This window comes from Haliaeetus albicilla, chromosome 20, assembly GCF_947461875.1.
Source record: "Haliaeetus albicilla chromosome 20, bHalAlb1.1, whole genome shotgun sequence".
Lineage (NCBI taxonomy): Eukaryota > Metazoa > Chordata > Aves > Accipitriformes > Accipitridae > Haliaeetus > Haliaeetus albicilla.
The window spans coordinates 27,475,018-27,489,325 of record NC_091502.1 but is presented as its reverse complement, the minus strand read 5'-3'; the positions used below and the strand labels follow the sequence as shown (position 1 = coordinate 27,489,325).

At 64.6% G+C, this 14,308-nt stretch overlaps 2 protein-coding genes and 1 long non-coding RNA gene across 3 annotated transcripts; 2 read left to right on the top strand and 1 right to left on the bottom strand.

Moving 5' to 3' along the window:
• The first annotated feature begins 4,643 nt into the window (after positions 1 to 4,643).
• LOC138690130 (uncharacterized) lies at positions 4,644 to 5,642 on the top strand. Its single transcript, XR_011328925.1, has 4 exons — positions 4,644 to 4,716; positions 5,182 to 5,241; positions 5,334 to 5,389; positions 5,565 to 5,642. It is a non-coding gene; the product is annotated as an uncharacterized lncRNA (long non-coding RNA).
• Positions 5,643 to 8,779: 3,137 nt separating this feature from the next.
• ART1 (ADP-ribosyltransferase 1) lies at positions 8,780 to 11,033 on the top strand. The gene is made up of 4 exons (XM_069808730.1): positions 8,780 to 8,891; positions 9,192 to 10,059; positions 10,382 to 10,420; positions 10,522 to 11,033. Exons 2-4 carry the CDS (start codon positions 9,273 to 9,275, stop codon positions 10,602 to 10,604), a joined length of 909 nt encoding a protein of 302 aa, XP_069664831.1. The 5' UTR covers positions 8,780 to 8,891; positions 9,192 to 9,272; the 3' UTR covers positions 10,605 to 11,033.
• Positions 11,034 to 11,712: 679 nt separating this feature from the next.
• IL18BP (interleukin 18 binding protein) lies at positions 11,713 to 13,314 on the bottom strand. The gene is made up of 5 exons (XM_069807903.1): positions 13,261 to 13,314; positions 12,986 to 13,054; positions 12,714 to 12,779; positions 12,316 to 12,445; positions 11,713 to 12,169 (listed from the first exon to the last, which is right to left on the bottom strand). Exons 1-5 carry the CDS (start codon positions 13,280 to 13,282, stop codon positions 11,983 to 11,985), a joined length of 474 nt encoding a protein of 157 aa, XP_069664004.1. The 5' UTR covers positions 13,283 to 13,314; the 3' UTR covers positions 11,713 to 11,982.
• Positions 13,315 to 14,308: the final 994 nt, after the last annotated feature.

Genomic DNA, 14,308 nt, shown 5'->3' with positions numbered 1-14,308 from the left:
TGTCCTGCAGGTCAAGCGGTTCTGGGTAGGTGGCCATCGTGCCGCACTGCACTATGGCGTGCCGTGGCGTTGCGCGGTGTGGCGTGGGGTATGGCGTTGTGTGGGGTGGCTTGGAGTGGCGTGGGGGGCTGCGGCGTGGGGCCAGGAGCTGCTCTGGTCTCACCCAGCTCCTGGGGAATCCTACAGAGTTTGTGGAAGGAGTTGAAGAGTCAGATGAAAGTGGCGAGAGCCCCTACGGGGAAGCAGAGCGGTGAGCGGCCCCATTACCGAGCACCCCACCATCGGCCGAACCCCACGGCAGCCCTGACCCTGGGGCTGTGCCGGGGGCTGCTGGCCGCTCACTGTATCCCCTTCCTCAGCAGCAGACACATAGAGACGTGGAGAAGGTCACACAGACCCTGGAGGTGTGAGTGCCGGGGGAGACCCCCCCAGATCTTGCCCCAGACCCTCGCCTGCCTGTCAAGGAGGGGGTGCTGCCCTCGGGTCCCGCTGGAGGGGCCAGGGTGCAGCCGGGTCTCTTCCCTCTCCTCTCTGCAGGGCCATCATGCAGGCGTCGAGCCAGGAGTGCCTGTCCCCGGGGGCCCCGCTGGTCTCCCTGTCCTCCATCCTGGGGAGCAGCTCCTCTTCCCTGTGTTCCCTCTACTCCTTCCCGGAGCCCTGGCCCGGTGCAATGGCGGAGCTGGCGGCACTCACTGGCTCAGGACCCCCCCAGACCCCCAAGGCTGTCAAGAGGTCGATGGACAGACTGCTGGAGTTGCCAGTGGGGGCCAAGCAAGAGCGGGTCCCCGGAGATGGTGGGGACAGGGCGCAAAGCGCCGTGGACGTGGAGCCACCCCCCAGCAGCCCCCCAGCCGTGACCACAGACAAGGGGGAGCTCGTCCTCCAGCTCATTAGTACCATTCAGGCCGCCCAAGCAGTGACCGAGCAGCAAAGTGAGCTGCTGCAGGCGGTGCTGGCCCAGTGGCAAGGGATGGCAGCGGGCTGCAGTGGGACCCCACCCGGGGGGACCCCCCTCCCCTCCGCCAAGATAGAGGTGCAGGTGCAACTGGGGTTGCTGGGGGACAGAGTCTGTCCCCAGCGCTTTGGGGCTGAGCTGCCAGCGGCAGACGCGGACATGGACAAGGCTGCAGGTGGGGACATGGATGCAGGAAAAGAGCGAAGCAGCCTCATGGAGTGGGAAAGGAGCATCCCCATGGAGTTGGGCAGGAGCAGCCTGGTGGACGTGAAGAGGAGCAGCCCTGTGGAACTGGACAGGAGCAGCCCCATGGATGTGAAGAGGAGCAGCCCTGTGGAACTGGACAGGACCAGCCCCGTGGATGTGAAGAGGAGCAGCCCTGTGGAACTGGACAGGACCAGCCCCATAGAGCCGGAAAGAAGCAGCTCCATGGGCTCGTGCAGCACCATCCCCGCTGCTGCGGGCACGAGCATCCCAGCAAAGCCTGGTCCCCGGCAGCGGGTGCCCGTGGGCAGGACACGTGGCCAGACGGCCCCGGGTCCATGCAGGGCTGGATGGTGCCTGCGGGAGGGCTGCGCCCGGCTCTGGCGCTGCCTGAAGTCCTGGTGGAGACGCCACTGGCAGCCCTGCCGCATCCGCTTCCGCAAGCCCCCGTGCTGGCAGCGCTGGTCCCAGAAGAAAAATGGGTTCCCCTACTACTGAGCTGCTGGGGAGCGTGGGGCTGGGAATGCTCAGGGCGCTCCCCCTTCTGAAATGTCAAAAAATTTAAATGTTGTCTTGTCTGCATCCCTGGTGTCGTGGTTCATCCCTCCATCCCATGGCTGGGGGTGCAACTCCCCCAGTGCCCGACCCAACAGGGACGGGCTGGCAGCGCCGGCACCCACAAAACTGGGGTTGGGGGTGGCTGGTCCCCCAGTGGGTGTGCTGGCGTCTGGGGACCCGGGTGGGCTGGAGAAATGGGCCAGAAGGAACCTCATCAAGTCCAACAAGGTGGCCAAAGGGTGTCCGGGGCTACGTCAGGAGGAGCGTGGCCAGGAGGTTCAGGGAGGGGATGCTCAACTGGGAGGGCTGGGGCTGTTCAGCCCGGAGAAGAGACGGCACGGGGGGATCTTGTCCATGCACATCAATACCTGCAGGGAGGGTGCCAAGAGGGGGTGGGCTGGAGGTGGGGGGCACCGACGTGAGCACTGGCAGCATTTTGGGGCACTGCTGGGTTTCATGCATGGTTTGGGGTGGCGTGAGACCCCCGAAGGGGAAATTCTAATTGTGACTGCTCAGCGATGGTAATTTGAGACCGAGGAATGAGCTGGCATGAAGGGCCTGGAGGTCTGTTAGGGAGGCTCATGCAATCAAATCCAGCAGGTGTTAAAAGTCAGATTTGTTCTTCGGTAAAAAGTTAGTTAGAACTCCGATAACATTAGTGAGCCACAGGCTCAATGATGTAAGGGGAATTGGTACTACACAGCCGCCTTAAGAATCCTTAAGATTTAAAAGTGATGACTCAAAATGCGCATATCACTTACCTAAAAGATGAGGGCTCTCAACCTCGAGGAGTTACCTGGGGCGGCATCCTGACCCAAGGGGAGAGTCCCGGACCACAGACCCGCTGCTCCGAGGAGGACTGACTCAGGGTGTCCTCCGGCGGGACCCCCTTTATACCCTTGTCGAGTCTGACGGAGAGCTGGTCCTTATTTTTCCCCCTTCCCAGACTGTTGTTCCTCCCTGGGGCTGGATGCTGGATCCCGGTGGGGGCTGGATGCTGGACCCCACGCGGCGTGGCCATCCGTGCACGCCCGTTGTTCACGCGTGTCCGTGCGAGTGTCTGCTGGGACTGCGTGCGCAGCCTGGCTCCTGCTTGGTCCCGGGGTGGGCAGCGGTGGCAGCCGGGTGGTGAAGGAACCGGCAAACCCCCCCAGGGAGACGCCGGCAAGCGGTGCCCGCGGTCGCTCCCACCAGTGGGCTGAGCGTGATGCCCTGTTTCCCCGGTGGCTGCGGCCGAGCCCCAGGTCAGCTCTTGGTGCCAGCCCAGGGAGGCGATGGCCGTGTCACAGTGGGCAGCGGTGACCGTGTCACTCTGACGTCACCTCGCGCCTGTGACACGGGTGCCCTGGCGGGTATAAAAGGGGTTGCTCACAGAGACGGGGGAACATTCCGGGGAGAACCTCGGAGCTGTTGGGCAGGAGTTTAGAGGAGACTCGCAAATGACCTGTCCTTTGTCCACCATGCAGTGGAATATCTCTGGCGGTGAAGAGGAAGGTGAGGGCAGAGCATCCCCACAGTCCCCACAGCCGGCTGCTGGGCGAGGGGGTCCGTGTGCGGACCCCCAGCCTCGCTCATATGCCGAGTAGAGGCAGGCGTGCAGGAGTGCAGATGCCCTGAGCTTGGGGACCATCCCTGCGAGCATCCGTGCCCCTCACACCCCACTCGCTCCCAACTCGCAGGTGTAACAACCCAGGCAGAAGCGGTGAAAGAAGACATCCGCATGGTCCGGGCATGCCTGGCCCGCTGTTCCGCAGCATCCCAAAGCCACAGGGCGCTGCTGCAGTGTCTGGTAGGTGGGGAGCGGTCCCCTTGTCCCTGGGGACTGGGGCTGTGAGACCGGAGCCCCTGACCCCTCCTTTCGCCACGCAGGGGCAGAAGCAGCAGGAGATGGAGAAAACCTTGGAGCGGCTCACCTCGGAGGTCAGTGTCCCCTCCTGTACCCACGTCCCCCAGCTGCGGTGGCTGGGGCTGTGTCAGGGGCTCAGTGCCTGCGTGCGGCTCCTTTTCCCAGAACTGTCTCGTGGCACGCTGTTTCGAAGAGAGCAGCCAGGAGCTCCAGCAACTGGAGGGGCAGGTGGCCCAAATGAAGGTGAGTTCACAGAACCACAGTCTGGTTGAGGTTGGAAGGGACCGCTGGAGATGATCTGATCTTGTCCAATGCCCCTGCTCAAGCAGGGTCACCTAGACCCAGTTGCTCAGGACCGTGTCCAGATGTGGACCGCGTCCAGATGTGGACCGCGTCCAGAGCTGGGCCTGGGGGGGTCCCTCTGTCCGCCTGCAGGGCTGGGAAAGAGAGAGGACACAAGGGCAAAGGCAGTGCCCGAGGGGAGCCGGGAAGGGATAATGCGGAGGGGAGGGCGCTTGTGGGAATGTCCAGTGCCCTGATGGCTTCTCCTCCTCCTCTCTCGCAGAAGCGCTTTCAAATAGCAAAAAGCGAGGCAGTCGCAAGCCTGGAAGAGGCACAGAAGGTACAGGGAAGAAGGATGCCCATCCTGGCAGGGTCAGGGAGGGGGTGCCAGTGCTGGGTCCCCGCATCCCAGCATCCACGGGCAGGGTCATTGACTTTGGGATGTGGTGTCCATGAAGGAGGGATTGGGCCCCTGCCCCTCCTGCGGACGTTCCCGTTCCCTCTTCTCTCCCAGGCAGACCGCTTTTGGGAAAAGGCAGAGGGAGGCACAGCAGTGCAGGTCCCTGGTGCCTCCCCCCCCATCTCCTGCCAAGTCCTGGGCTGCCAGCAAGCACAGGCTGAGCCGGGCATGGGGCGAGGGGGCACGCAGGACCGCTGGCCGGGTGCGGGTGTGCAAGTGGCTGATGGGCGCTGAGAGATGGGAAGCAGGGGCAGCGCCGTGTGTGAGGGGGTGAATGTCTGTGAGAGGGCATCTGATGGTTCCCTATTCCCGCAGGCAGCAAAGGCTGCGGCGACCGGTCAAGGAGCTGGCAGAGATGCTGAGCAGAGCTCCGCACTGATGGCAAGCAGCAAGGAGCTGCTGCAGCCTATGGTAGGTATGGAGGGGCTCCTGGTCCACAGGGGCTGGGGCTGCAGACCCTGAGCCCCTGCTCTCCTTTCTGCATGCAGAAGGGGAACCATCAGGAGCCACACGATGCCATACAGCAGCTCAGCACTAAGGTTGGTGTCCTCTCCTCTGCCCATGACCCAGAGCTGCGTCGGCTGGGGCTGAGAGGTTGGAAGGGACCGCTGGAGGTCATCTTATCTCCAACCCCCCTGCTCAAAGACGGTCACCGAGTGCCGGTTCCCAGCGGCGTGACTAGGGAGGACAATTTCCCCAGGCTATGGGGGGGGGGTGTCCATCGCTTCCCCACGCCTGGCCTTGCGAGTCACCCAGTTTCCCAGTAGTGCCCTAGGGCAGTGGGGGAGCGAGTGGGCACAGCCCTGGGGCTGGAGAGGGGCGAGGTTGCCAAGGTCCGAGCCCAGCCGCCCACACGACGCACCCGTGGTTTTTCAGGAGGAAAAGTTCCATGCCCTGATAGCATCCTGGCTCAAGGAGGACAAGCAGGAGAATGAGGTAGTGCCGAAGGGGCTGGGGGAAAACGGGTTGGTGCCCACGGTCCCTGGGGCCACAGCAGGCTCAGGGACTCAGACCCTTCCCTCTCCCAGGCGCTGCGTCAGGAAATAAGAAATCTGGAAGAGACACTGGAGGAGGAAGAGGGCTGGTAAGCAGGGTCCCTCGCCCCACATGGGTGTCCCTGCAGCACCCGGTGCCATGGGACTGCCAATGCTGGTGCCAGGGGAGCCCCATCCCTGCCTGGGGAGGGGTGGTGTGGTAGGGGACCCCCGGCGTGGCCACGGAGGTCTGTAATGGGTCCAACCAAGCCCTGTTCCCTGCAGCCAGTATCAGAGGAAGAAGGAGGCAGAGATGCCAGAGACTGTGCTGCCGGAGGTGGTGGAAGCACGGCTGGTAAGGGGGAAGAACCTGTGGGTCTCCCTGGGGAGAGGGGTCCGCTGAGGTGCCAGCCACGTGTGGGCTACGCTCCCGTGCAAGGCAACTCCGTGCAACTCCAGCTGTCCCGGCCGTGCGGCAGTGCTTGACAAGTGTCCTTGCTCTGTGTTGACCTGCAGGAGAGGGATGTGCGGGCGAGGAGACTCAGTTTCAGTTACTGGCTGCAGTGAGTGTCCCCACCGGGTGATGGGCTGGATGCCTGCTCCAGCCGGTGGGGCCCCTCCATCCCTCTTGGGGCTGGGATGCATCCACCCTGCCCTGTCTCCCATACTTCTTCTGCCTCACAGGACACTCCTCCTGCTCTTTGTCGGCCTGGAGCTGGCCATCGTCTTTGCAGTGGCTGCTGCCATGCTTTACGCGTCCTGGTACGACCCCGAGGTCTTCCACCGCCTGCTGCCCGAGGAAGCCTACGCCAACCTGACATGCATGCTGGAAGCCTACGCCAACCTGGCATGCGTGCTGGGAAAGACCCTCCGAGCAGCCAGTGAGGGGCTGCTGCCTTTTTGACCACCCCTCCCAGTAAAGCCTTTTTTAGCATTGTGGACAAGCTGCAAGGATTGCTTGACAGGTTTTCAACCCTGGGATTGGCATTCGTAATAAAGATCGCCTTTTCCTGACTGGCCTCGCTTGATACGCAACCATTCAGCTTGTCGGTCCCAATCGTCCTTCTCACTGGTGACTGTCCTGATTTGGGGCCAGGCAGTCTACCCGTTGGTTCCATTTCGCAGCTGGGCTTCCATCCCGAGCATGGCCCTTCACCCATCCCACCTTTAAAGGTCGGGACCTCCCTATCGCCGGGAGATGTTGCCAGTCCTCTGCCCTCCACGCTTTCGCACGCTTTTGTCTGTTGTTTCAATCATAGTGTTATACAGTATAACCCCTACATGGGGTGCATAGCAGCGGTGACGGGGGCCGGCCCCCAGCACAGGGTCTCGGTCAGGAGAAGAGTCAGAGGTCACTCGGCCGGAGCTCATCTAGTCGTTAGTTGATCGAATTCTTACCAGTCAGTGTAGGGATATAAAATATTTAATAAGCACAGATGGATCGGTGGTCAGTGCTCTACTCCACTTAACGTTAGGGCGGGATACAAAGCTCATCGCGTAAGCTTCCTACACGTATCTTACATGTTACCTGCACGCAAACAACGCCATGTACCAAGCCGTCGGTGCCTGGTGTCAGGTACGGGGTCTCTCAGCCTCGAGAGGGGTCCCTGCTCAAGGGGTGATCCCTGCCCCACAGCCCACTGCTATGGAGGGGGAGCTCTGGGGACCCCGCTGGCTGCAGATACTTACAGCATCAAGGGGTTGACTCAGTCAGGTTTTGTGCCGTGTTCATGCTGTTTCAGCTGCTCATCAGCCCACTCTCCAGCCAAAACATGGGGTTTTTTGGTTTTGATGCTCGGTTCTCACTGACAGCCTCACACCAGAGGATAACCTTCGGTTAGGCTTACTTGCTGAGCACCTGCCTGGACCCAAGTCCCGTTATCTCACACCGGAGGAGCACACCCCTCACAATCCCCTCCACAGCAACCGGCGCTGAACGTGGCGCCTTCCCCTTGTGCAGCTGCAACGGCAGCTTCCCCTTCAAATCCCCCACTTCCACCCAGCGAGAGCCCTGCGGCTGCTGCAGGACCCTGCCAGTCGCCCACGGCCCCCCCGGCATCACAGCATCACCCACCGCCAGCCGCCGGCTCCAGCCCCTCCAGAGCGGATCGCTTCTCCTCCGCGTCCTTCAGCCGGGAGCAGGACCCCGATCCTCAGCATCCGCAGCTGCACCGGGGTCCCCGTCCCAGCCGTCTCCCTCTGCCCGGGAGTGCAGGAGGTGCTGAGCCCTGGCACGGGATACTCGGGGTCTTCCCAGATGGGGGGAGTCACCGCTTCCTCCTGTGAAGCACCGATGGTGATACAAGGAAAGAACACAGTGGCTTTGTTCTACTGACTAGTGGTGGATAAGAAATCCTGTATGTTGCAAAATGTGTAAGAGACCAGAGAAAATTACTTCTGGCCGACCTTGCAAATTCCCTGAGAAGATAAAAACCTTAGGCCCTTTTAGATAACTTCGCTTAGAGTGTCAATATGGTTTGTGACAAAAGAATGTAAGTCGAGAAAAGATAGATAGTAGAGTTACTAATGGACATTCTTTAGGATAAGTTGTATCAAACATGTAAAGTGTCCCACTGCGCAGAATCACTAGAAAAGGGTTAACTAGCAGACAAGTGAGGAAGACTATCAAAGACCACCAAAGATCTCGAGTGCACCTGCAACAAGGACATTTACACACATTAATGATTTCCCAGAATTCAGGTGATTATGTTAATTATTTCCAGGAAAAATCATGAATATGTATTATATACAAAATAATCTCAACTGTTGAAAGTATTGGTATGCACGATAGGTGGAACGATCCCCCAGTGCATCCAGCGCTGCAATAAAGAATGCCTACTTTCTAAAACTCCAAAACTGAGTCTTAGAGAGTTTCTGAAGTGCCGATTTACGGTAACAACGGGACCTGCGGCTGCTTCGACTGTGCCTACCCGGGTCGGGTGCAGGGGGGACCCCCAGGGATGCAGGTGGCCGGGCATCCCAGGGGAGGGCTGCCAATCCAGGGGTGTCCCAGGGCGAACGATGCTGACCCCAGCCCCTCCGCCTGCTTTCCAGACAAGAAGAACCAGGAATGCCGGAACAGCCCAGGTAGGAGCTGTCTTGCCCCCAGGGCCGTGGGAACAGGGTGCTGTCCCTCCAAACCACCATGGGTCCTCCCAACAGCAGCTGGGGAGCGCGCAGTGCCATGCTGACATGGGGGGGGATCCCTGGGGAGGGAAGCTGCTGCTGTGCCTGGGGAGGGCAGCGTCCAGCCGGAGCTGCTCTGGAGGATCCTGCTTGTCTCACCCCGGTTTTCCCCAGGTGGCCTGCCCCCAAGTTAAAGCAAAGGCAATTTATCTCACAGGGGTTTCCTGACCGTCCCCCACAGCCACGTTGCAAGGCAGGAGGGGCAGCGGCTGCACTGGGCGCTCAGGGCAGGGGGACAGTAAAAATAACTGGGAGGACGGAGGTGGGGGCTGGACCTGGGCCCGAGAAATCCCGGCCAGGATCGCTATAAAAAGAAAGAGCATTTGCTTCTGACTTCTCCTGCCGGCAGCGGGTGGGTGCCAAGGGGCTGGGTGCCGTGGGAGCCGGGGAGCAGCACCCCAACCCCGCGCCTGCCGCAGGGTGCAGGTAACGCTTCTCGCTGGGGCTCCTGGGGGGTTTGTTCCCCACGGGTGATGCCGCAGACCTGTGGGCTGCCGGGGCTGTGCTGCCAGGCATCGGGGACGCCCGCCTGCTGGCAGGGTTTAATGCAAGGAATGGGGTCGGGGTCTCGGCCGGTGCTGGGAGGTGTGCTGAGCAGGGTGCCCCTGGCCAGGGATGCAGCTGGGGCTGCTTTCCCCCAGTCTGCCCTGCTTCTCTCCACAACCCCCTCCCAGGCCCTGCTGCCCTCCCCAAGCTGACCCTGCTCTCGCTCCCCCACCTCCCCAGCCGCTTGCGGAGGAACCGGCTGCTTCCCTGTCTGCAGCACTGTGGCAACTGGGGGCTTCCCCCAGGGCAGCTCTGCCCGCCATGGAGCATCTGACGCTGGGCTTGGTGCTGCTGGCCGGGACCCTGGCCGCTGGCACCCCCCCACGCCGACGAGACCTCAACACCGTCAAGGAAGTGGCACTGGACATGGCCCCCACTTCCTTCGACGACCAGTACCAGGGCTGCAGCCGCATGATGGAGGAGCTGCTGGAGGAACTCAACCGCACTGAGTTCGTCAACAACAGCGTCTACGCCAAGACCTGGACCCTCGCCGCTGCCGAATGGCGGAGCCGACAGGGCCGTGTCCCCCGGCTGCCGGCGCTGCGGCCGGAGCAGGCGGTCGCCCTCCTGGCGTACACGCTGCCGGAACCCCTGTACGAGGTGTTCAACAATGCCGTGCGTAAGGCTGGGCGCTCCCGCGAGGAATACCTGGGTGCTTTCCACTTCAAGGCGCTGCATTTCCTCATGATCGAGGCCCTGCGCACCCTGCGGGATGCCCAGCCCCGCCGCTGCCACCGTGTCTACCGGGGCGTCCGGGACATCCGCTTCACCGCCCAGCACCACCAGCGTGTCCGCTTCGGCCACTTCACCTCCACCTCCCTCCGGGAAGAGAGCACCCAGCCCTTCGGCCAGGACACCTTATTCTCAGTGGACACCTGCTACGGCGTCTCCATCAGGAACTTCTCCTACATCCCCACAGAGGAGGAGGTCCTCATCCCACCCTTCGAGATCTTCGAGGTCACCAACGTCACCCGCGACAAGCACAGAGCCTTCATCCAGCTCCGCTCCCAGGGCACGCGCAGCACCTACAACTGCGAGTTGGTGAAAGGTGATGTCCCCAACGGACGGTCCCTCCCCGCTCCGGGGTGCAGGGGACGGGGGTGGCCCCGTCCCACCAGATCTGCTGGGAAAGGGGGCTCTCGATCGTGGGGAGGGTGATGCGGGGCGCTTGCTTTCGGGCACACATCTTCGCACGTCTCCCAGCCGCTCTCCCCCGGGGTTTGCAATGGGGGCCCTCGGCAGCAACGCATGGCACAGCACGGAACGGCGTGGCACCGTGCAGGGCGGCACGGCGCGGGTGGGTCGGGGCGAGGAGCGGTGCGGTGCGGAGCATGCAGCAGCCACGTAGACAGAGTTGGTTTCTTTGGCAGAGATGAGATGCAAGAGCCAGCCGTGCGTCTTCAGCGCAGGTGAGCTGAGAGCCCCCGCAGCGGCTGGGGAGGGTGGCCCCCGGCTGGGGCCCCCCATGCCCCCCCATCTGCCCCTGACTCCCCCTCTCCGGCACCCCCAGGCAGGAGTGTCCCCAGGGACCCCCCACGCCTCTGGGGGCTCCTCCTGGCAGCCACAACCCTGGCAGTCATCGGGGGCCTCTGAGCCACGACGCCACCGCACCCCAGCAAGGAAAAGGGATCGGGAATGGGAGCCCCCAGCTTCACGGAGATGGCAGGATGGGTCGGAGCAGCAGGAGGGGCTGGGGGCATGGGGACAGCCCCGCTGCAGGGTCCCACATGGCGGCCACCTGTGCCCAGCCCAGCCCTGCCATGGTGCCACCGGCTCTGGGACGCGCCGGCAGCCCCGGGACACCAGCGGAGCCTGGATGAGGACTTTTGCAGAGCCACGGCTGGGGCTTTTGGATACAGCTGAGCGTGGGGTCTGCAAGGGGCTGCCCCAGGGATGGGGGGCTGGTGCTGACAGGGACCGGGGAGACGCAGCAGGGCTGCTTTTGGGGGTTTCCCTGCCCAGCCTGTTGCTCCGCCACTCCCCTTTGCCTGGCTCCCAGAAGAATAAAGACTTGCTGTGGGACCAGGGTGTCTCTGGGGGTTTCCTGCAGCTCCCTGGGCTGCGGGCAGCTCATGGGGGCAGCAGCCGGGGTCTTCTCCAGCACACACCCCCCCATCACCATCCCTCCTGCATCCAGAGCATCCCACGGAGCAATGACCGTGCCCTGGGTCCTGCTCGAGGGATCCGGGGGGGTTCTCCTGCTGGGGTCTGTCCCCCTGCCTGTCCCCAGCTGCCTGCAGCCCAGGGGGGATCGCAGCCCCCACCAGCACCCGAGGGAGCAGGGAGGGGGCTGGCACCAGCCACCCCAGCCCCAGCGCCCAGAGCCCTGTCAGGAGAAGATGGGTGGGGGGCTGCCCCATGGAGCAGCACGTGGGGCTCAGCAGTGCTGTGCCAAGGGACAGCTCTGAGCCCCGCCGGGTGCAGAGGGGGACATGATGGGCCCAGCTCCCCGGGGGTCCCTGCACCCCTGGGCTCCCCACCCTCCTCCTCCAGGGCAGGGTGCAGCCATGAGGCCAGGCACCCCCAGAGCAGAACCAGGGCTGTCCGTGGTTCTCCAGCCCCTCGCCGGGCAGGGAGGGGGTCAGGGATGGATCCTGCCCTCTGCGGTCACCAGAGCCACCTCCTCTCCTTCCCTCCTTGCCCCATGGGTGCCCTCTGCACCCAGGGGTGGCCCCGTCCCCAGGACATGGGTGACACCAGGCAGCCTTCACGTGCTTTATTAAACCCTGGGGTCCCACAGCTGGCTGTGGGCAGGTCCCAGGGTCGGCCTGGGCAGTGCTCCGGGCTCAGCGAGGGGCGCCGGGAGCCCCACGCACAGCAGGGCCAGCAGACGCGGGGCCGTGCGGACCCCACGGCGGGGCACGGAGACAGACCTCCATGGAGGCGTCACGTCCCCACACAGCAGTGCAGGGCCGTGGGAGCGGGGACCTGCACTGCACGGTGCTCACCCGTCACGAGTTGCTCCCCGGTCTCAGCCCAGTCCCCCGCTCTCAGCAGGGGCCGGGGCTGGTGCCGGGGGCGGCCACCGCACCTCCCTGGTGTCGACGCCGAGGGGACTGAGCACCACGCAGGTGAAGTTAGTGTAGAGGTGCTGGGCACCGAAGGAGCTGAAGTGCAGGTCACGGCGCAGCACTACCCCTGAGCCCTGCGGCTCCTCTCTGCGGACCCAGCGAGACCCATTAGCGCCTGTCCCCGGCTCCATGACACCCACCCTAGGCTGGGGGACCCAGCGTCCCTGCCCCAACTGAGGCTGCCCTCTTTGCCAGCCGCTGCCCCCCCCAGGAGTCCCCGACCCCGTACTCACAGCACCGTTCCCTCGCTCACGACGCCGTCCGGGTGCAGCTTCTCCACGAAGGAGCCGTTCCCCAGCCAGTAGAGCAGCGTGAGCTCGGGGAGGCAGCTCACCGCCTCGCATGAGACCATCACTCTCTTGCCTGGAGCCAGAGGGGACGCAGGGTCAGAGGGGCTGCGAGGGTCCCCGGTGGCCCCCGGGCCAGTTTGCCCCTGACCACAGGTGCAGCCTGCCCCCCCCCCAAAGGGAAATATCCCCTCACCTCACCAGCACCCCAAAATTTTGGCACCTCGTGTGTCTGCTGGGGCTGGTGCAGGGGCTGACCCCCCCTGTGCCTCCTCCCGGCTGGGGGTCTCACTGCAGCCCCCTGTCCCCAGGCCACCACTGCTATGGCCCTGGGGGTCACTCACCTGGGTGGGGGGGCTCTGCCGGCATCCGCAGGCCGGTGATGCTGGGGGGCTTCAGGGCCATGGCACCTGGGGGAGCAGAGCTGGGTGAGGCGGGAGCACAAGAGCTGCCCCCCCCCCGAGACCCCACATCCCTGGGGTGGGTGGGAGCACAGGGTCCCGCAGAGAAAAACGGGAGCACGGCTCAGCCCCAGCCCCCCGCACAGGCCCCCTGGGGGGTCACAGAGCCCAGAATTGGCCCTGTCCACCCCCTCCCCATAGCAGCCCCCACTTACCCGTGCAGCGGGCGGCCAGTGCGCAGCAGAGCAGGGGCAGAAGCAGCCGGGCAGGGGGTCCCGACATCCCTGCGGGCAGAGACGGGGCTCAGCACCGGGCACACCGGGATGCTCCCCCCGAGCCCCGGAACGGTTCCCCCCCAGCATCCCCCAAACCCCGGGACGGTCCCGGTGTCCCGTCCCCCCCCGCCAGGCATCGGTCTGGTTCCCCCTCCCAGGGTTGGGGGGGGTCCCGGCTGGTGTGTCCCCCCCCCCCGCCTCCGCGGCGGCCGTACCGGCAGGTCGCAGCCGGTCCATGGTGCGGCGGCGTTCGGGGCGGCGGCGCTTTATGGGGCGGCCCGAGGGGGCGGCGGGCGGGAGCGCCGTGACTCACCGGGAGCCGCCCTCGGACCCGCACCCGGCCCCGGCTCCGCCGACGGGTCACGACCGCCGCCCGCACCGGCCCCTGCGTGCCCCCCCAGCCCCCCCTGCCGTGCCCCACGTCCCGCCTTTCCCCCGTGTCCCATGTCCCCCGTGCCACCCCCCCTCCGCCCCGGTCCTACATCCCACGGGACGTGCCCCACAGCCCTGCGTGTGCGCCTTTGCCCCACTCGGGGACAGTCCCCCCGGGCTGACGGCAGCACCGTGCCCGCAGCCCCACGCCGTGCCTCGACCGTGGCGGCGAGCCGGGCCACGCCACGGCCGGCATTTCCCACGGCAAGGGCCGGTTTGCCTCCCCGCGCCCCCACGTTTCGAGGCCAGTCGGGGAGGGGGGGCTGGGGGCAAGGCAGGGTCTGGGCAGAGCTGCACAGGGGGAGAAGGAGGTGGGCGAAGCCCCCCAGGGAATGAGCACCCATGCTGGGCGGGGGGAGACCTGGGTGCTCAGGGGTGGCCCTGGCATGTCCCAGCTGGGGCAGGACCGCAGCTCAGCACCGGGCGCCCAGCTCCAGGGGGTGAAGGAGAGAAGCCCCCAGGGACCCACCGAGGGCTTTGCTCCGGCGCTCGACCGCAGGGGAGCCAGCACTCAGCCAGCCCCGGGGCCCGGCGAGGAGCCTGAGCCAGGGCAGCGGGACCCTGGGCCAGGAGCTGGCCCCTCTCTGCCTTCCCATGGCAGAGCCCTCCTGGAGCCAGCCCAGGGCGGCGGGGGCCCAGCAGGAAAGCAGCAGACATCAGGATTTCAGTAACTCGCTGAGATCAGGCTGCTAAACCAGGGGAAGCCCTTGGGCCTCCTCCTTCCCCAGCACGGCCAAGGCAGGGAGCCAGCACAGGCACGGCCACGGGGCAGGAGCAGCCGCCCCAGCCCTCACACCCTGGCAGCTCCTGCGGCGTAGGCACAGCACCAAC

Bases quoted from the DNA above. Each gene is read 5' to 3' on its own strand.
- ART1 (XM_069808730.1), top strand. From the start codon at position 9,273: ATGGAGCATCTGACGCTGGGCTTGGTGCTGCTGGCCGGGACCCTGGCC. The intron at 10,060-10,381 runs GTGATGTCCCCA...TTTCTTTGGCAG, and splicing joins CAACTGCGAGTTGGTGAAAG to AGATGAGATGCAAGAGCCAG. The intron at 10,421-10,521 runs GTGAGCTGAGAG...CGGCACCCCCAG, and splicing joins GCCGTGCGTCTTCAGCGCAG to GCAGGAGTGTCCCCAGGGAC.
- IL18BP (XM_069807903.1), bottom strand. From the start codon at position 13,282: ATGGACCGGCTGCGACCTGCCG. The intron at 12,780-12,985 runs GTAAGTGGGGGC...CTGCTCCCCCAG, and splicing joins ACTGGCCGCCCGCTGCACGG to GTGCCATGGCCCTGAAGCCC. The intron at 12,446-12,713 runs GTGAGTGACCCC...CTCTGGCTCCAG, and splicing joins GGCAGAGCCCCCCCACCCAG to GCAAGAGAGTGATGGTCTCA.